At 50.3% G+C, this 19,281-nt stretch overlaps 1 protein-coding gene across 1 annotated transcript; it reads right to left on the bottom strand.

The window, feature by feature from the left end:
- Positions 1–5,705: 5,705 nt before the first annotated feature.
- LOC125522123 (uncharacterized) lies at positions 5,706–8,308 on the bottom strand. Its single transcript, XM_048687198.2, has 2 exons — positions 7,487–8,308; positions 5,706–7,029 (listed from the first exon to the last, which is right to left on the bottom strand). The coding sequence occupies exons 1-2, from the start codon at positions 8,160–8,162 to the stop codon at positions 5,945–5,947; spliced, it is 1,761 nt and encodes a 586-aa protein (XP_048543155.1). The 5' UTR covers positions 8,163–8,308; the 3' UTR covers positions 5,706–5,944.
- Positions 8,309–19,281: the final 10,973 nt, after the last annotated feature.

Below are 19,281 nucleotides of genomic sequence, written 5' to 3'. Positions count from 1 at the left end.
TGGCTAACGGTTAGCAATAAAGTAAAGTAATTACATGGCATTTTTCATTGACACGCAGGTCATACAATAAATTAAGACAACTCTTATGGCTCCTGCCGGTTGTCATACTCATCGACATGCAAGTCGTGATTCCTATTACAAGAACATGATCAATCTCATACATCACATATATATAATTCATCACATCCTTTTGGCCATATCACATCACATAGCATACCCTGCAAAAACAAGTTAGACGTCCTCTAATTGTTGTTGCATGTTTTACGTGGCTGCTATGGGTTTCTAGCAAGAACGTTTCTTACCTACGCAAAAGCCACAATGGTGATATGACAATTGCTATTTACCCTTCATAAGGACCCTCTTCATCGAATCTGATCCGACTAAAGTGGGAGAGATAGACACCCGCCAGCCACCTTATGCAACTAGTACATGTCAGTCGGTGGAACCAGTCTCACGTAAGCGTACGTGCAAGGTCGGTCCGGGCCGCTTCATCCCACGATGCCGCCGAATCAAGATAAGACTAGTAACGGCAAGCAAATTGACAATATCGACGCCCACAACTGCTTTGTGTTCTACTCATGCATAGAAACTACGCATAGACCTAGCTCATGATGCCACTGTTGGGGATCGTAGCAGAAATTTAAAATTTTCTATGCATCACCAAGATCAATCTATGGAGTCATCTAGCAATGAGGGAGAAGGGAGTTCATCTACATACCCTTGTAGATCGCGAGTGGAAGCTTTCAAGAGAACAGGGTTGATGGAGTCGTACTCGTCGTGATCCAAATCACCGATGACCTAGCGCCGAACGGACGACACCTCCGCGTTCAACACACGTACGGTTGGGAAGACGTCTCCTCCAACTTGATCCAGAAAGGGGAAGGAGAGGTTGATGGAGATCCGGCAGCACGACGGCGTGGTGGTGGAAGCAACGGCGATCTCGGCAGGGCTTCGCCAAGCACAGCGAGAGGGAGAGGTGTCACGGGAGGGAGAGGGAGGCGCCAGGGGCTAGGGTGCGGCTGCCCTCCCTCCCCCCACTATATATAGGACCCCTAGGGGGGCGCCGGCCCTAGGAGATGGGATCTCCAAGGGGGGCGGCGGCCAAGGGGGTGGCTTGCCCCCCAAGCCAAGTGGGCCCCCCCACCCCTAGGGTTTCCAACCCTAGGCGCAGGGGAGGCCCATGGGAGGGCGCACCAGCCCACCAGGGGCTGGTTCCCCTCCCACTTCAGCCCATGGGGCCCTCCGGGATAGGTGGCCCCACCCGGTGGACCCCCGGGACCCTTCTGGTGGTCCCGGTACAATACCGATTACCCCCGAAACTTTCCCGATGGCCGAAACTTGACTTCCTATATATAAATCTTCACCTCCGGACCATTCCGGAACTCCTCGTGACGTCCGGGATCTCATTCGGGACTCCGAACAACTTTCGGGTTACCGTATACTAATATCTCAACAACCCTAGCGTCACCGAACCTTAAGTGTGTAGACCCTACGGGTTTGGGAGACACGCAGACATGACCGAGACGACTCTCCGGTCAATAACCAACAGCGGGATCTGGATACCCATGTTGGCTCCCACATGCTCCTCGATGATCTCATCGGATGAACCACGATGTCGAGGATTCAATCAATCCCGTATACAATTCCCTTTGTCAATCGGTACGTTACTTGCCCAAGACTCGATCATCGGTATCCCAATACCTCGTTCAATCTCGTTACTGGCAAGTCACTTTACTCGTACCGTAATGCATGATCCCGTTATCAACCACTTGTCACATTGAGCTCATTATGATGATGCATTACCGAGTGGGCCCAGAGATACCTCTCCGTCATACGGAGTGACAAATCCCAGTCTCGATTCGTGCCAACCCAACAGACACTTTCGGAGATACCCGTAGTGCACCTTTATAGTCACCTAGTTACGTTGTGACGTTTGGTACACCCAAAGCACTCCTACGGTATCCGGGAGTTGCACAATCTCATGGTCCAAGGAAATGATACTTGACATTTGGAAAAGCTCTAGCAAACGAACTACACGATCTTTAAGCTATGCTTAGGATTGGGTCTTGTCCATCACATCATTCTCCTAATGATGTGATCCCATTATCAATGACATCCAATGTCCATAGTCAGGAAACCATGACTATCTTTTGATCAACGAGCTAGTCAACTAGAGGCTCACTAGGGACGTATTGTGGTCTATGTATTCACACATGTATTACGATTTCCGGATAACACAATTATAGCATGAACAATAGACAATTATCATGAACAAGGAAATATAATAATAACCATTTTATTATTGCCTCTAGGGCATATTTCCAACACCGGCGCCCCCGACCCCCTCGGCGCCCGCGGCCCCCTCGGCGCCTGTGGCCGGTCCGGTCAACCGCGCCCGTACGGGCGTTTTTCGCCCGTGCTCGCGCTACGCCTCGGATGACTACGTCCATGCGGCGTCCACCTCTGAGCCATCGCCGTTGCCGTCCTTCGTTCGAGCCGCTCTTCCTGACCCGCTCTGGATGGCTGCGATGCAAGAGGAGTCTGACGCCCTGTTGCGCAACCGGACGTGGCAGCTTGTTCCCCGTCCCCGGCACGCCAACGTGATTACCGGGAAGTGGGTCTTTAAACACAAGCTCCGTCCTGATGGTACCCTTGATCGCTACAAAGCGCGATGGGTCGTTCGTGGCTTTCGACAGTGTGCTGGCATCGACTTCACCGACACCTTCGCTCCGGTCGTCAAGCCCGGCACGATACGCACGGTTCTCCACCTTGCGGTCTCCTGTGCTTGTCCGGTGCACCAGATGGACGTCTCCAACGCCTTCCTCCATGGTCACCTCGAGGAGCAGGTCTTCTGCCAGCAGCCCACCGGGTTTGTTGACCCGACGCTTCCCGACCACGTGTGCCTGCTTTCGCGGTCCTTGTATGGACTCAAGCAGGCTTCGCGCGCTTGGTACTAGCGCATCGCGGTGTTTCTCCACCAGCCGGGGTTCCGCTCTACCCGCTCGGACGCCTTGCTCTTCGTCTGTCATCAGGGCTCTGACATGGCCTACTTGTTGCTCTATGTCGACGACATCATCCTGACGGCATGTACGGCTGGTCTCCTCAGTCAGCTCACGGCTCGTCTTCGCGCTGAGTTCGCCATCAAGGACTTGGGTCCTTTGCACTACTTCCTCGGTGTCGAGGTGGTGCGCCGTCCAGATGGCTTCTTTCTTCATCAGCGGAAGTACGCTCATGAGCTCCTCGAGCGTGCTGGCATGCTTAACTGCAAGCCCGTCGCTACGCCTGTTGATACGAAGGACAAGCTTTCTGCCACGGATGGTTCTCCTGCTTCGGATGCTGCTTTCTATTGGTCTATCGTTGGTGCTCTCCAGTACCTCACTCTGACTCAACCGAAGATCCAGTATGCCATGCAGCAGGTGTGTCTTCATATGCATGCTCCTCGCGACGTTCATTGGGCTGCCGTCAAGCGGATTCTCCGCTATATCTGTGGCACTATGGATCTTGGCGTCACGCTTCACGCCTTCGCCGACACCGCCCTCACCGCCTACTCTGATGCAGACTGGGCGGGCTGCCCTGACACTCGTCGCTCCACTTCGGGCTATTGTGTCTACCTTGGACCCTCACTCATCTCGTGGTCGTCCAAGCGGCAGCCTACGGTCTCTCGTTCTAGTGCTGAGGCTGAGTATCGTGCAGTGGCCAACACCGTCGCCGAGTGTTCGTGGCTTCGCCAGCCGCTTCAGGAGCTCTCTTGCCCCGTTGACCGTGCCACGTGGTCTACTGCGACAACGACTCGGCGGTCTACCTCTCTGCTAACCCGATGCATCATCGACGGACCTAGCATATTGAGTTGGATATTCATTTTGTTCGGGAACAGGTGGCCCTTGGCCATATTCATGTTTTACACGTCCCTACTTCCCAACAATTTGCAGATAGCATGACCAAGGGCTTGCCTACGGAGTCATTTGAGAAGTTCTGGTCCAGTCTTTGCGTCAGCCGCGGTGCCGCTTCGACTGCGGGGGGGGGGGGGTGTTGAGTATATGTGTTATGTGCATATTGTGTATTGGGCCCGGCTCCTAGTTCCTTGTATAGTTGAGGTCCGTGGCCCACCTTTGTACATCATATATACGTGCCTATGCATGAGAGCAATACATCGTACAATCATACACTCAATCTCAACCTCGCGACGCGTCGCCCGTCAACCAGCGCCGCCGCCTCCCTGGTCCCCTTCGAGCCCCCCTCCACCTCCCCTCGATCCTCTCCTCTAGGTCCGGCGCCACCGCATCCGCGACATGCCCGCCGGCGGGGATGACCTGCATCTTATCTAGGGATTTTGAGTCTCAAGTGCTCCTCTGCTCTCTCCTGAAAGAACCCAGCACCGCCAGGCTCGAGCCATCTCTTCCCGTCTTTGATGGCCGGTGAGTCACCGGATGTGCGCCTTCTCCTCCATCTCTTTGGTGCGGCCCTTTCGCCTGGTAGCCATCGCCGCCGCCCTAGATCGCAAGTTCGTCACCCCGTTCTTTTCCGCCCCAGATTCCCTCCACCTCTTTGGTGCTGCCCTTTCGCCTGGTAGCCATCGCCGCCGCCCAGATTGCAAGTTCGCCACCCCTTTCTTTTCCGCCCCAGATTCCCTCCGCCTCTTTGGTGCGACCCTTTCGCCTGGTAGCCATCGCCGCCGCCCCAGATCGCAAGTTCGCCACCCCGTTATTTTCCGCCCCAGATTCCCTCCGCCTCTTTGGTGCGGCCCTTTCGCCTGGTAGCCATCGCCGCCGCCCCAGATCGCAAGTTCGCCACCCCGTTCTTTTCCGCCCCAGATTCCCTCCGCCTCTTTGGTGTGACCCTTTCGCCTGGTAGCCATCGTCGCCGCCCCAGATCGCAAGTTCGCCACCCTGTTCTTTTCCGCCCCAGATTCCCTCCGCCTCTTTGGTGCGGCCCTTTCGCCTGGTAGCCACCGCCGCCGCCCCAGATCGCAAGTTCGCCACCCTGTTCTTTTCCGCCCCAGATTCCTTTACAGGTATGAACCAAACAAAACAAGGATGTCTTCATTACGTCCCAGTTACCAGCGTGATCTAATTCCTTTACCATTAACATTACCACTCTCTGATCCAAACACCTCATATAAGAACTAGACATCAGTAATTTTGTTAGATTGACTACAAATTATAGAGCAGTTCTTGTTCTGTTAGATGTATATTGATTGGTAGTACATAGAAACTTCCACACAAATCCACTTATACAAATGCAAAATTGCGCAATGCAAAAATCAATCCAAATGATAACACCCACACGTGTGGCATTTATCAACATGCCCGCACGCACTCGATGCCGTTTGATTTATTTGCACGAATTTTGAAGCAGTTGCCATATGGATGGAGAGCCACGTAAACACCCAGCGTCGTGTGGGCTTTATCATTTAGTGCCACACGTGTGGGCGCTCCTCACCCGAACGGACACAGGAGGACTCGCCCGAACGTGTGGGCGAAACTGCTCTTCACTCACACGGTGATAGATGGCAACTACATGTGTGCATATGTGGCAACTAGTTAATCACACACAACAAGTATGGTTGACTATATATGGCAACTACGGTTTAACAGCACACGACAACTACAGGTGTGCATATGCGGCAACTAGTTAATCACACACGGCAACTATGATTGATCATACATGACAACTATGATTTGACCACATGTGACAACTCCAATTAGTTACATATGGCAACTATATTTAATGATACATGGCAGACATGACAACTACAGTTAATTACACATGGCAACTAAAGTTGATTACACATGCATTCGCACTCACGGTGTGTAGGTGAACAATTGCCACAGAGGGTCCTATGGGCCGTGTGACTTGATAAAAACCGTTTAAACTTTGAATCATGCATTTGACTTGATAAAAAATGCAGGCCTTCTTTTCAGACACGAAGGAAAGCGAGTAGTAGCTATAGTGGGATGTACAATGCCTCTTTCCCAAGAATGAGGAACACCACGGCGGGAGTGCTCGCTCCGATGGCGATCACAACGTACGCAGGCCACCTTGCCGTGGGCGCAACGGTGATGTAAACAGCGGTCATGAGCGAGACGACCATGGCGAGGCAGGCAACGATGGTGAGCCTGTGGCCCCACATGAGCTGGTCGAGCTTGAACTTGACGGGGTCCCGCCATGCCCAGATGAAACAGAAGACGACGACGACGGAGCTGCACATGGCGACGGTGTTGGAGATGACGAAGATCTTGAACGCCGCCGTGTGCCCGTGGATGGCCGTGCCCTCGGTCTGGCTGTAACCCCCCGGCATGGTGAAGGTGGCGGCGAAGCTGACGGTGGCGATGAGCGTGGCCACCAGCGTGTAGGTCTCGACGCTGTGCTTGAAGTACTCGTCGTGGCCAGCCCTCCGGCCGCGCAGCGACTGGTAAGTAGCGATTGGAGGTAGCTGCTGCTTCTGGCACCTGCAGGCCTCGTGCTTCTTGAGCTTCTTCCACAGGTACATCTCGTAGGTGTCCATCTCCTCGCTGGCGCCGCGCTTCTCGATGAGGCTGCGCGCGGACTGGCCGTCCCGGTTGAGGACGCAGGGGTTGACGCGGCGGTCCTTGATGAGGAGCAGCGCCGACTGGACGCGCGACAGGGCGGCGGCGAGGTGCAGCGGCGTGTTGCCGCCATGGTCGACGCGATTGACGATCTCCTCGGGGCGGACGTGCTTGAGCAAGCGCTTGAGGGCGTCCACCTTGCCGCTGGTGACGGCGACGTGGAAGGCGTTCCTGCCCTTGCTGTCCACCATCTCCGCCGCGTCGGGGCAGTGCTTAAGCAGCTCCACCATGGCCTCCGTCGACCCGTAGTTGGCGGCCATGTGCAACGGCGACTGTAGGTCGCGGTTGCGCCTGTAGGCCAGCTCCACCTTCCGGTTCAGCAGCAGCTTCACCACGCGGGCGCTGTTCTTTTGAGCCGCGTAGTGCAGCGCGTTGTTCTCGCTCGAGTCCGTCAGCGCGATCTGATCCTCCGGCGTCGCCTCGAGCAATATCTCCACCACACCTGCTTGCCTTGCCACGTTAAAGTTACACGATACAGGACAGGATCAACGAAACAGAAAGGTGTAACAACTCCGGGGTGTCTAGGCACCTTCTATGAACAATAAATTCTAAAAAAAGGAAAAAAATCTGAAACTTTGTAAAATCAAAAGATGATCGAACTTTGTAGGTTCTTGCAAGTTTTCATGCCAAAATATCATGTAGAGAAGGGTGTACAAACGAGTTTTCAGATTTCAGTGCTAAAAGTGCTCAAAACTTCAAACATTGAAATCTTTTTCGTGTGTACAGCTCCTCGAAATATTTTTTAGCATGAAAACTTGCAAGCACCTACAATATTTGATCATCTTTGATGTTGCAAAGTTTTAGATTTTTAATTTTTTTTATTTTCCCGTTCATAGAGGGTGCCTGGAAACCCGGGAGCTGAAAAACCACCCTCTCGACGAAAATAAGGCGATACTTACGGCTGTGGCCGCCGAGGACGGCCTGGTGGAGGGCGGTGCCGCTGACGGAGTCGGAGGGGACAAACCTCTCGCGGACCCAGGGATGGCTGACGATCTTGCTCACGACGTCGGCGAGGCCCTCCCGGGCGGCGATATGCAGCGGCGACTGCTTTTTCGCGTCGAGCGCGTGGCCGCAGCTGGGCTCGGCGTCCAGCAGCTTGAGCGCCACGGCGCTCCAGCCGTGCTGCACGGCCTGGTGCAGCGGGGTGTCGCCGGCCTTGTTGGCTATCAACAGAGGCCCCAGCGCCTCCGTGCTTCCAGTTCCAGGGGAGGTCGGGGAAGGTTTTCCGGTGTGTCCATCAACATGTTTTCGGTGCGCGGCGGCGGGGGAGTGCTGCGGTTGCTCCGACGGCAATACTCTGGCGTGCGTGATGAGCAGCTCCACCATGTCCACCTTACCCGACCTGGCCGCCAGGTGCAGCGGCGTGTCGCCGTCGGCGTTCTTGGTGACGAGCAGCTTGTGGTCCACGCCCAGGGCCTCCTCGGCGAAGCCGGCATGGCCGAGCTCCGCGGCGATGTGCAGCGCGGTGTTCTCCTGGGGCGTCTTGGAACCAAGGATGTCGGGGCGCTCGGCCGCCAGCATCCTCAGGCTCGCCACGCTCCCCTTCACCGCCGCCGCGTGCAACGCGGGGTCCATCCTACTTACGTACTGTACCAACTAGAGTAGCTTCTACGTACTCTTAACCCTCCTCTTCTGTGCTACCTAGCTCGATCGTGGAGAACACCGCGCCTGACTTGATTGGTCATGCGTATGAACAAATTGTGACGGACACCGGCTGGATTCCTTGCTTCCCCCTTGAACTTGGAACTGATTTTTGAACCGGTGCTGCGGTTACGTGCACTTGGCGGGGTGCTTTGCTTGCCAACCAACTTTGGTATATGCCTCACGCTGTCACCTCACTTTAGCCAATCCAACGCTCGATCCGGTTAGAGTTAACTAGCTACTATATATAGCAATTTAAATTATATTTACAACTACTCCCTCCGTCCCATAATGTAGGATGTTTTCTCTGCCAAAAAACATCCTACATTACGGGACGGAGGGAGTAGCAGTTAGACAAACTACAGGGCTATCGCTGGTGGCGCTTGAGCATCATTTCCTTCTTAAAGGCGTTGTTATTGGAGAACCTTTCATATTGTCTTTGTGATGTTATATGATATATAGCCGATGCAAAAAAAAAAAATTCGAAACGGAGGCAAAAGTTTTGCCTCATCCATTAATTAAGCAGAAGAGAGTTGCCCGGTTAATTAGTGGAAAACCAGGCAAAAACCAATACATCAAGGGCCAAGCCCACACTCACCGACAACATGCCGAAATACAACAAGCCGGCCATCCACCACTGCAAGAAAGAAGAATCCGTGACTACTATGAGAGGAGCAGTCACGGGACTCTTCGGCAGAAATGAACGACATGCACACCATATGACCTGCGCTCAAATGCATAAACATGCCAATGGCCAACATTGAAGGCAACCTCGTCGCCCACACGACACGAAGTCGGATCCCTCGAAACTGCAAAATCTCGGAGCCGCCACCCCGACATCCACCGCTCCACCGCGCCCTGCGCGATCAACCAACTCCACCTTCCGGGGCCGCCACCCCGACATACCACCGCTCGCTCTCGAGCCACGACGCCGCACGATCCAGCCACCCGCAACCCGCGTTGCGCAGGAAAACCGCCCGCAGACCACGGCCGTCGCACCGCTTCCGGGGCCGCCACCCCGACATACCACCGCTCGCCCTCGAGCCACAACACCGCACGACCCACCCACAACCCACGTTGCGCAGGTAAACTGCCCGCAGACCACGACCGTCACACCGCTTTCGGGGCCGCCGCCCCGACATAAAGTCCAACCATCCACACTGGAACGCATCGACCGAGCCGACGACCTTGCCGCCCTCGCAGCTCAAGAACGCCACCCAAGCCATGCTGAGCTGTAGCCCTACCTCATGGAGCCGTCGCTGCATCGCTTCCCGAGACCGCCGTCTCGGCGCCCAAGTCCGAGGCCGCTGCCCCGACATCCACTGACCCTGATGGTAGAGAGATCCTCGCAACAGCCTCAACCGCCTCTCCCAAGCGACGCCTTCAAGAAGGACACGACGTAGACGCCGCCGCCGCCTGCTTCGGAGAACCGAAGCTAGGATTTTCATCCGGAGAGCCAAATCCATCGTGAGGCCGAAGGAGCTCCACAACGACGCCTCCAAGAAGGTAGACGACATCCGTAGGTGCCACCGTCGTCGGTCCTGACCATGGTCAGGGCAATTCTTTCGCCGGAGCTCCTCGTCTCACGACCGGATTGCAGATCCAGAGCAGCATGGCCGCCCGGTTCGCCCGAGAGGTCACCTCCACCACCTGCAGCCAACCACCACCACGCAAAAAACCCACCACCGCACCTCATGCGACGACGAACTCCACGCCACTACCACGACAACAGCCGCCGCCATTGCAACCACCATCCCGGGGCCGCCGCCCCGGCATCCGCACCTGGCCTAGAACCGCCCTCGCTCCTCCCTGACACACCACCACGCCCGACAGCCCCTGGATCCGCCCGGCAGCAGCAACGCTGCGCCATACGCGAGCCATAGCACCGGATCCCTGCAGCAGGATGCCGCCGCGCTCACCCGGCCAGATGCACGCCCGCGCGCATCAGTGCGCCCAGCCACCCCTTGTCGCCGTGGCCACGCGGCTCTCTGCACCTCCACGAGCCACGGCCGCCACCCCACTTCTCCGCTGAGCCCCGCTCCCGCCGCCGCACACCACCATTGAAGTCAGACGAGACCTCGAGATCCGCTCGAACCACGCCGCCATATAGCCCCACCGCCGCCGACGCCGCCCGGGCTTTGCCCGGCGACACCCTCCAGCGGCGGTGAGGGGAGAGGAGGAGAACGAGGGCCCCTAGGCGGCCGGAGTTTGGGCGCCCCGGTGCAGCCCGTGGAGCCGATGCAATTATGGTCCTTGTTATAGTTTGCCCATCGTTATTTTGATCGCCTCGGAGATTTTTCGCCTCTACTTGCATTTTTCTCATTAAGTTTGAATTGCTTTTCACTTTTGCCATGTGGTTTTTTCCTTCGCATACATATCTTTCTTCTTGTATGATTTCACTATTTGCCGGTGTGCTTCTTTGTTTGTGTGTTGGTATTGATGTTTTTTTTTGAGTTGTGAAAAAATAATTCTTAAAAAATACACGTCTCCTATTACAAATTATGCAAGGCAATTCTAATTCTCTCATATTTTGAGGAAATACGGAACGACAATTTTTAGTGCAAATCTGCAAGCTGACAAGGAGCCATGCCTATGGGCACGGCCCACCAAAACCAAAAAATATGTGGAGGCGGCTAAGCCGACTAGGTTTTTGAGGGGAACATCCTTCGGTGGCTCCCCTCCGCCGACGTCCCTCTCGGTCGTTGATGGTGAGGTAGGGCGCTGGATTCCGCACGTACAAATCATGTAGCTTTAGGTTTAGGGCTTAGCAGCTTAGGTTCTTGACAGTTTGATATCATGGCTTCGGCAAGAGCGACAACGGCGCTGAATAATAAAGTTTCAAATCCTTCCTCGACACGGCATTCTGCTTGTTTATGGATGATGGATCTGATTGCTAGTCTATTCGAGTGGAAATGATGTGGTGGCGGCAGCATCCCTATGGTGGACTTCTGTCCCAGACTCCGCGTTGAGACGGTGTTTGCTTTTGCATCGACAGAGCTCAGAAGGCGGTGCAAGAGTGTATGCAAATAGTAATCTGCGTCGATGCAACTGGAAGACGGTGGATCATGTGCTAGGTTCGTGCTGGCGGTTGATAGGTATGGTTTCCATCTCCAACATCATCGTCGAGCGGGGGTAACTAGATCTGGAGTTCGATGACGTGCGGGGTACTGCTTCGATCTGATTGTTTCAACAGTAATGACTTCGCCTTTGGTAAGCTAATTTGGAGGCCTGCAAAGCCGCATATCAATAATTGATCCGCGTTGAGCTTGGCTGAAGAGGTAATCTGTCATATTTTATTTTGGTTGTTCTTGTGGTGTCGGAAGCAGTGGCGGGCGTTGGCGTCAAGCACAGACGGTTTTTCGGCCTTTATTGCATTTTGTTTTCTTGGTTGGTGGTTCTTTTGCGCAAAGACTAGAGTTTAACTATTTTTTCAGCTTTGTTAGGTTGTTGTTTATGTGAGTTGTAACTTGAACATTGTATATGATTGAAACACGTATCATCGTAAAAAAAATATAGGCATGACATACAACAAACACAGCAAATTACCAGAGCAGCTGCGAACCAATCAGGGTTTAAGTCTTGATATGCGTGTGTGCGTTCATAGAGGTGCGTGTATGCACATGTATATAAGCGATTGCGTTTGTGTTAAAAAAATTACCAGAGCAGCTCTAACGAATTTCTAAACCCACACGCTCAAAATATCAGAAAATCCTAGGCGCCAAATAGAACGAGGTCTGCTTTTTTGGGGGAATAAACGAGGTACGTTGGTTCGGTAGTGCCTGAACGGGCCAGCCGATATGTTTCTTATTCATCGGTTTGGGAAGGTTCCTCCGGGGAGTTTTGTGTTTTTCCTTGATTTTTTTAATGGTTTATATTTGGTTTTGTTTCAGGTTTTTTGTCATTTTCTTTTTTATCTATTTTTATTTATTATTTTCCTGTTCCCATTTTAAGTTAAATTTTTTAAATTTGTGGGCATTTTCTTAACTCAAATGAATATTTTTTCAAATTCTTTCTCTACAAAACTCATGTACTTTTGGAAAATACACGGACATTTTCTAATCTGCTATGATTTTCCCTTATAAAATTACTTCATTTCAGTTTCATTGTAATAATATAGATTATGTATATTTTTCAAATTAAAAGTTCAATTTTGATATATTTTTTAATATGTGAATCCCTCGTAGCAACACCTTTAAAACAAGACTAATCTTGCTTACATTTTGACTAGTTAAATTTCCTTCTACCAATCATACTTCTGTATCACTTATTTTAATCGAATTCCACACATGTCACTCATTATTTCAGATGTTCCTTTTACTTATTTCAGTCGTATTCCCTAAAAAGTCACTCCTTATTCTAGTTTCATTATTTCGTTGCTTGAAAAAAGTGGTATTAGAAAAAAGAACCCCAATAGCCTCTTTGCATTCGCTATGGAGCATGCAATTGTAAACGTTTTCATGGAAAATTCTTCAAAAACGCATGGCAACTTCTGGCAAACAGAGGATTTGTTGCAAAAATTGCCTTGTTCACTTGAAAGAATTGCCATGCTCCAACACATAAATTTGCCGCATAAAACATTTGTATTGCCATGCATCACCAACGAATGTCGCTGAATAAAATTACCCAAGGAAAAAATCTAATTCAAAGAAGTGATTCCAACTATACTCATTATTTCAAAAAATTTGTTTTCGTTATTTCAGAAATATTTCATTGTTAAAAAACGGTTTCAACTATTCTCTATATGTTAAAATTATTTCAGAAATATTTCATGACTCTGATAAAATGATTTCATTTATTTCAGTATATCAAATAATTGTTTTCAAGTATTTTTATTATTTCACAAAATTCTATCAGAAATAATTCATTATTTCCAAAATAAAAGTTAATTCAAATATTTACATTATTTATAAAGGTTATTTCAATTATTTTCATTATTCCACAAAATTATTTCAACCATTCCTTTATTTCAAAAGTTGTCTCATAAAGATTTTGTTATTCGAAATCATTTTCATAAGTATTAAATTCCTTATAATGAAAATGAATACATATTCTCAATTACTTCCCTGAATTCCGTTTCACTCAATTGCACACCCATTTCAACTATTTCGCTCAATTTGGAAAAAAATGAACACATGTTTTATTGTTTCACTAATTTTTCTAAAATGTTGCAGATAAATTTAAGACATATTTAGGCACGTCCCATACATTAGACACATGTTTCAATTGTATAGAAAAAATGAACACATATTTTATTTATTCACTCTATTTCGGAAAAGAATGAACACATTTATCTTATTTCTCTCAATTTTAGAGGAATTAAAATTGAACATTTATTGTAATTATTTCAAATATCAAATTAAAATATGTCTAAAATAGTAAAATTTACATGAATTTATGATATATACGATATTTTTATTTTCGCCAGAATTCCAAGTATACAACAAAGTTAAACATATATTTCAGTTACTTGGAATATTAAATTGTAATATGATTAAAACACTAAAGATAAAATGTGTTTAAGATATACCCATATTGGTTTATTTGCCAAAATTTCAAATGTTTATGAAAACAACTCTTTTGTTGAAAAGTTCAGTTATTTGTAATTACCAAAGATAAATTAAAATGTATGTATTTTAATACGGTAGAGGTGAGAGATTCTGAAGATATGCATGCAGTAAGTGGGGGGCAACACTTTAATACATGCAAATCCATTCCCGCCACCATTGACGAAAACCAGTCGCTGAAGAACTTCAAGCAGAAAAGCCAAGTTTATAGAGTCGAAAGCCTTGGAGATATCAAGCTTTTGAGGAAGGGGGCGCGGATGTTACGGCGGTGCAGGTCTTTGATGAGGTTCTCGATGTGCATGAAATTGTCATCTTATGGATGAAAGTGCTCTGGCATTTGGAAACAAGTGTAGGGAGAAATCGGGGCTAGCCTGCTAGTCAAAAACTTGAAGAAGATCTTGGAAATACTATGGAGGAGGCTAATCGGTCGGTAGTCACCCACAACACGAGCATCAGCTTTCTTGGGCAGAAGAATGATTTTAGCCGAGTTAATGAAGGAAGCACAATCTCCTCGAAGGCTTGCAAGCTGCAGTATTGTGTCGACAACATCCAACATGATGATCTCCCTACGGGGCTTGAAGAAAGCCCCAATGAACCCATTCAGTCCAGGCACCTTAGTGGAGGGTAACAAAAAGATCATGCCTTTGATCTCACTTTCGTTGAAAGGGCCCTCCAGATCTAAGAGATTGTGCGTGTGTAAGTCATGGTTGTCCCAGATGAGACCCTTTGTCCGAGGCGTCGGAGTCCCAAGGTGGCTTTGGAAATGCGAGAGGAGCATGCGCTCCCTGACCTCAGTCCTTATGGAAATTCATTGGTCCGCCCGCGACGTTTGAATGTAGTTCTACGTCTACATGCATTCACCTTGGCATGAAAAAACTTCGAGTTGACATCGCCAAGCCTATTACATGTGAGGCAGGAATGCTGGCGGAGCTTTATTTCGTGGAAGGATAGTAGGCCAAGATATGAAAATTTTAGCTTGCGCCACAACTCGAGCTCGGATGGGGAGGTCTACCCTCCTCGGCAAGGTCTAGTCTCCAGATGACCTCCTCTATAATCTCAATCTGTGTTTTTAGATCCCGACGCCATCCCGCAGCCATTTCTTTAGAGCCTTTGTGGTGCATGCCAGCTTAATGTGTCTCCTTCAGATGGCATTGGTCGCATGAACGGGCATCCCTCGGGCCATATTATCTTTGAATCCTGCTAGGAAAAGCCAAAACTCCTCGAACATGAAGGAGGGTTTGCGCCGCATCTTGGTGCCCAATGTAGGAACATGGGGCATGATCGAAACAAGAAGATGAGATGGCCTTGAGGTGTGCGTTAGGGAAAAGCATGTCCTAATCATCAGAGTGAAAGAAGTGGTCGATCTTAGTCAGCACTGGGTTTTCTTGGGCATTTGACCAAGTGAACTTACATCCAGACTGTTGGGGAACTTAGTAATTTCAAAAAAAATCCTACGGACATGCAGGATCAGTATGATGCATAACAACGAGAGGGGAGAGTGTCATCCACGTACCCTCATAGACCGTTAAGCGGAAGCGTTATGACAACGCGGTTGATGTAGTCGTACGTCTTCACGATCGACTGATCCTCAGTACCGAACGTACGGCACCTCCGCGTTCAGCACAAGTTTAGCTCGGTGATGACCCGCGAACTCATGATCCAGTAGAGCTCGGGGAAGAGTTTCGTCAGCACGATGGCATGGTGATGATGTTGATGAAGCTACCGCAGCAGGGCTTTGCCTAAACACCGCTACAGTATGACCGAGGTGGATTATAGTGGAGGGGGGCACCACACACGGCTGGGAGAGATCTTTGCGATCAACTTGTGTGTCTAGAGGTGCCCCCTGCCCCCGTATATAAAGGAGCAAGGGGGAGAGGCGGCCGGCCAGGAGGAGGCGCGCCAGGGAGAGATCCTTTCCTAGTTGGAGTAGGAGAAGGGGGAAGGAGGAGGGAGAGAGGAAGGAAATGAAGGAAATATGCCCTAGAGACAATAATAAAGTTATTATTTATTTCCTTATATCATGATAAATGTTTATTATTCATGCTAGAATTGTATTAACCGGAAACATAATACATGTGTGAATACATAGACAAACAGAGTGTCACTAGTATGCCTCTACTTGACTAGCTCGTTGATCAAAGATGGTTATGTTTCCTAGCCATAGACATGAGTTGTCATTTGATTAACGGGATCACATCATTAGGAGAATGATGTGATTGACTTGACCCATTCCGTTAGCTTAGCACTCGATCGTTTAGTATGTTGCTATTGCTTTCTTTATGACTTATACATGTTCCTATGACTATGAGATTATGCAACTCCCGTTTACCGGAGGAACACTTTGTGTGCTACCAAACGTCACAACGTAACTGGGTGATTATAAAGGTGCTCTACAGGTGTCTCCGAAGGTACTTGTTGGGTTGGCGTATTTCGAGATTAGGATTTGTCACTCCGATTGTCGGAGAGGTATCTCTGGGCCCACTCGGTAATACACATCACTTAAGCCTTGCAAGCATTGCAACTAATGAGTTAGTTGCGGTATGATGTGTTACGGAACGAGTAAAGAGACTTGCCGGTAACGAGATTGAATTAGATATTGAAGATACCGACGATCGAATCTCGGGCAAGTAACATACCGATGACAAAAGGAACAACATATGTTGTTATGCGGTTTGACCGATAAAGATCTTTGTAGAATATGTAGGAGCCAATATGAGCATCCAAGTTCCGCTATTGGTTATTGACTGGAGACGTGTCTCGGTCATGTCTACATAGTTCTCGAACCCGTAGGGTCCACATGCTTAAAGTTCGATGACGGTTATATTATGAGTTTATGAGTTTTGATGTACCGAAGGTAGTTCGGAGTCCCAGATGAGATCAGGGACATGACGAGGAGTCTCGAAATGGTCGAGACGTAAAGATCGATATATTGGACGACTATATTCGGACATCGGAAAGGTTCCGAGTGATTCAGGTATTTTTCGGAGTACCGGGGAGTTATGGGAATACAGGGGAAGAAGTATATGTGCCTTATTGGGCTTTAGGGGGGAGAGAGAGAGGCAGGCTGCGCGCCCCCCAATGACTAGTCTGAATTGGACTAGGGGGACGGGCGGCGCCCCCTCCTTCCTTCTCTTCCCTCTTCCCCTTCCTTGTCCCCTACTCCTACTACTTGGAAAGGGGAGGAATCCTACTCCTGATGGGAGTAGGATTCCTCCAGGGCGCGTGAGGGAGTCCTGGATTAGGGGGTCTCCGGATAGTCGGACTATATCCTTTGGCCGGACTGTTGGACTATGAATATACAAGATTGAAGACTTCGTCCCGTGTCTAGATGGGACTCTACTTGGCGTGGAAGGCAAGCTAGGCAATACGGATATGGATATCTCCTCCTTTGTAACCGACCTTGTGTAACCCTAGCCCCCTCCGGTGTCTATATAAACTGGAGGGTTTTAGTCCGTAGGACAACATACAATCATACCATAGGCTAGCTTTTAGGGTTTAGCCTCTCTGATCTCATGGTAGATCAACTCTTGTACTACTCATATTATCAAGAATAATCAAGCAGGACGTAGGGTTTTACCTCCATTAAGAGGGCCCGAACCTGGGTAAAACATCGTGTCCCCTGCCTCCTGTTACCATCCGCCTTATACACACAGTTCGGGACCCCCTACCCAAGATCCGCCGGTTATGACACCGACATTGGTGCTTTCATTGAGAGTTCCTCTGTGTCGTCACCGTTAGGCTTGATGGCTCCTTCGATCATCGATAGCGATGCAGTCCAGGGTGAGACTTTTTCTCCCCGGACAGATCTTTGTATTCGGCGGCTTCGCACTGCGGGCCAACTCGCTTGGCCATCTGGAGCAGATTGAGAGTTACGCCCCTGGCCACCAGGTCAGGTTTGGAAGCTTAAACTACATGGCCGACATCCACAGAGACTTGATCTTCGATAGATTCAAGCCCCTGCCGAGTGCGCCGCATGGTCACGATGAGCATGATTTAGCTCTACCATCGGACAGTGTTCAGGAGACCGCACCGGCAACCGCTCCGACCCTCAATTCGGAGCCAATTGCGCCATCCATGGACGGGTGGATAGACCCTTCCACGGAGGCCGTATTCTCAGCGGCGATCGAGCCGAGTATCGACCTTACCCTTCACAGGAGCCGTGACACCGAACTACTGGATTCTTCCCCGGTCACGGACTCCGAACCACCTGCGCCCGTGCCTATCGAATCCGACTGGGCGCCGATCATGGAGTTCACCTCCGCGGATATCTTTCAGCACTCGCCTTTTGGCGACATACTGAACTCTTTAAGGTCTCTCTCCCTTTCAGGAGAGTCCTAGCCGAATTATGTTCGGCAGGATTGGGATGCGGATGATGAAGAAATTCGCCGCCCACCCACCACCCACTTAGTAGCCACTGTCGACAATTTGACCGACATGCTCGACTTCGACTCCGAAGACATCGACGGTATGGACGACGATGCGGGAGATGAAGAGGAACCACTGCCCACAGGGCATTGGACAACCACCTCATCATATGATATATACATGGTGGACACACCCAAAGAAGGCAATGGCGATGAGACAGTGGAGGATGACCCTTCCAAGAAGCAACCCAAGCGTCGACGTCAGCGGCGCCGCTCTAAGTCTCGCCAAAGCAAAAGCGGTGACACAGGCACAGGAGATAATAGCACTCCGGACAGTGCCGAAGACGACAACAATCCCCTCCAGCAAGATTTAGAGCAGGAGGATGGAGAAGCCAGCCCTCCTGAGAGAGCGGCGGATGGAGAGGCGGAAGATGATAATTACATGCCTCCCTCCGAAGACGAGGCAAGCCTCTATGACGACGAATTTGTCGTGCCGGAGGATCCCGCCGAGCAAGAGCGCTTCAAGCGCCGGCTTATAGCCACGGCAAATAGCCTTAAGAAAAAGCAGCAGCAGCTTCAAGCTGATCAAGATTTGCTAGCTGACAAATAGACTGAAGTCCTAGCGGCCAAGGAATATGAACTCGAACACCCCTCCAAGAGTTACCCAAAGCGCAGGTTGCTACCCCGACTGGAGGAGGAAGCATTAAAACCTACATCTCCAGCGTATGACGCGGCTGATCGGCCACCCCGTGGCCGCGATGGAGAGGCATTTCAGCCAAAAACTCAGCCCACACCCCGATGCCACTCAAATAAAAATGACAAGGCACAGGGAAACACGCTAGACCTGCGATACGTATTGGAGGACAAAGCAAAACATGCAAGATCGATCTACGGACCACGAGGGCGCGCCACTGCGCGAGACGATAACCGTCACGCCGGATACAGTAAAAGTAAATCCGACCAGTCCAAACACAGTGGACAAGACTCATTCGAGCTGCGTCGCGGCATAGCCCACTACAGAGGCGCCGCACACCCCATATGCTTCACAGATGAAGTAATGGATCACCAAATCCCAGAGGGTTTCAAACCCGTAAATATTGAATCATACGATGACACAACAGATCC

The sequence above is a fragment of the Triticum urartu genome, chromosome 7A (genome assembly GCF_056163025.1).
Source record: "Triticum urartu cultivar PI428250 chromosome 7A, HENAU_Tu73, whole genome shotgun sequence".
Classification (NCBI taxonomy): Eukaryota; Viridiplantae; Streptophyta; class Magnoliopsida; order Poales; family Poaceae; genus Triticum; species Triticum urartu.
Note: the sequence above shows the minus strand (reverse complement) of the source record. Positions and strands in the feature narration are given on the sequence as shown.

Coding starts and splice junctions, on each gene's coding strand:
- LOC125522123 (XM_048687198.2), bottom strand. CDS start 8,162: ATGGACCCCGCGTTGCACGCGGCGGCGGTGAAGGGGAGCGTGGCGAGC. Junction 7,030..7,486: donor CGTCCTCGGCGGCCACAGCC/GTAAGTATCGCC, acceptor CAAGGCAAGCAG/GTGTGGTGGAGATATTGCTC.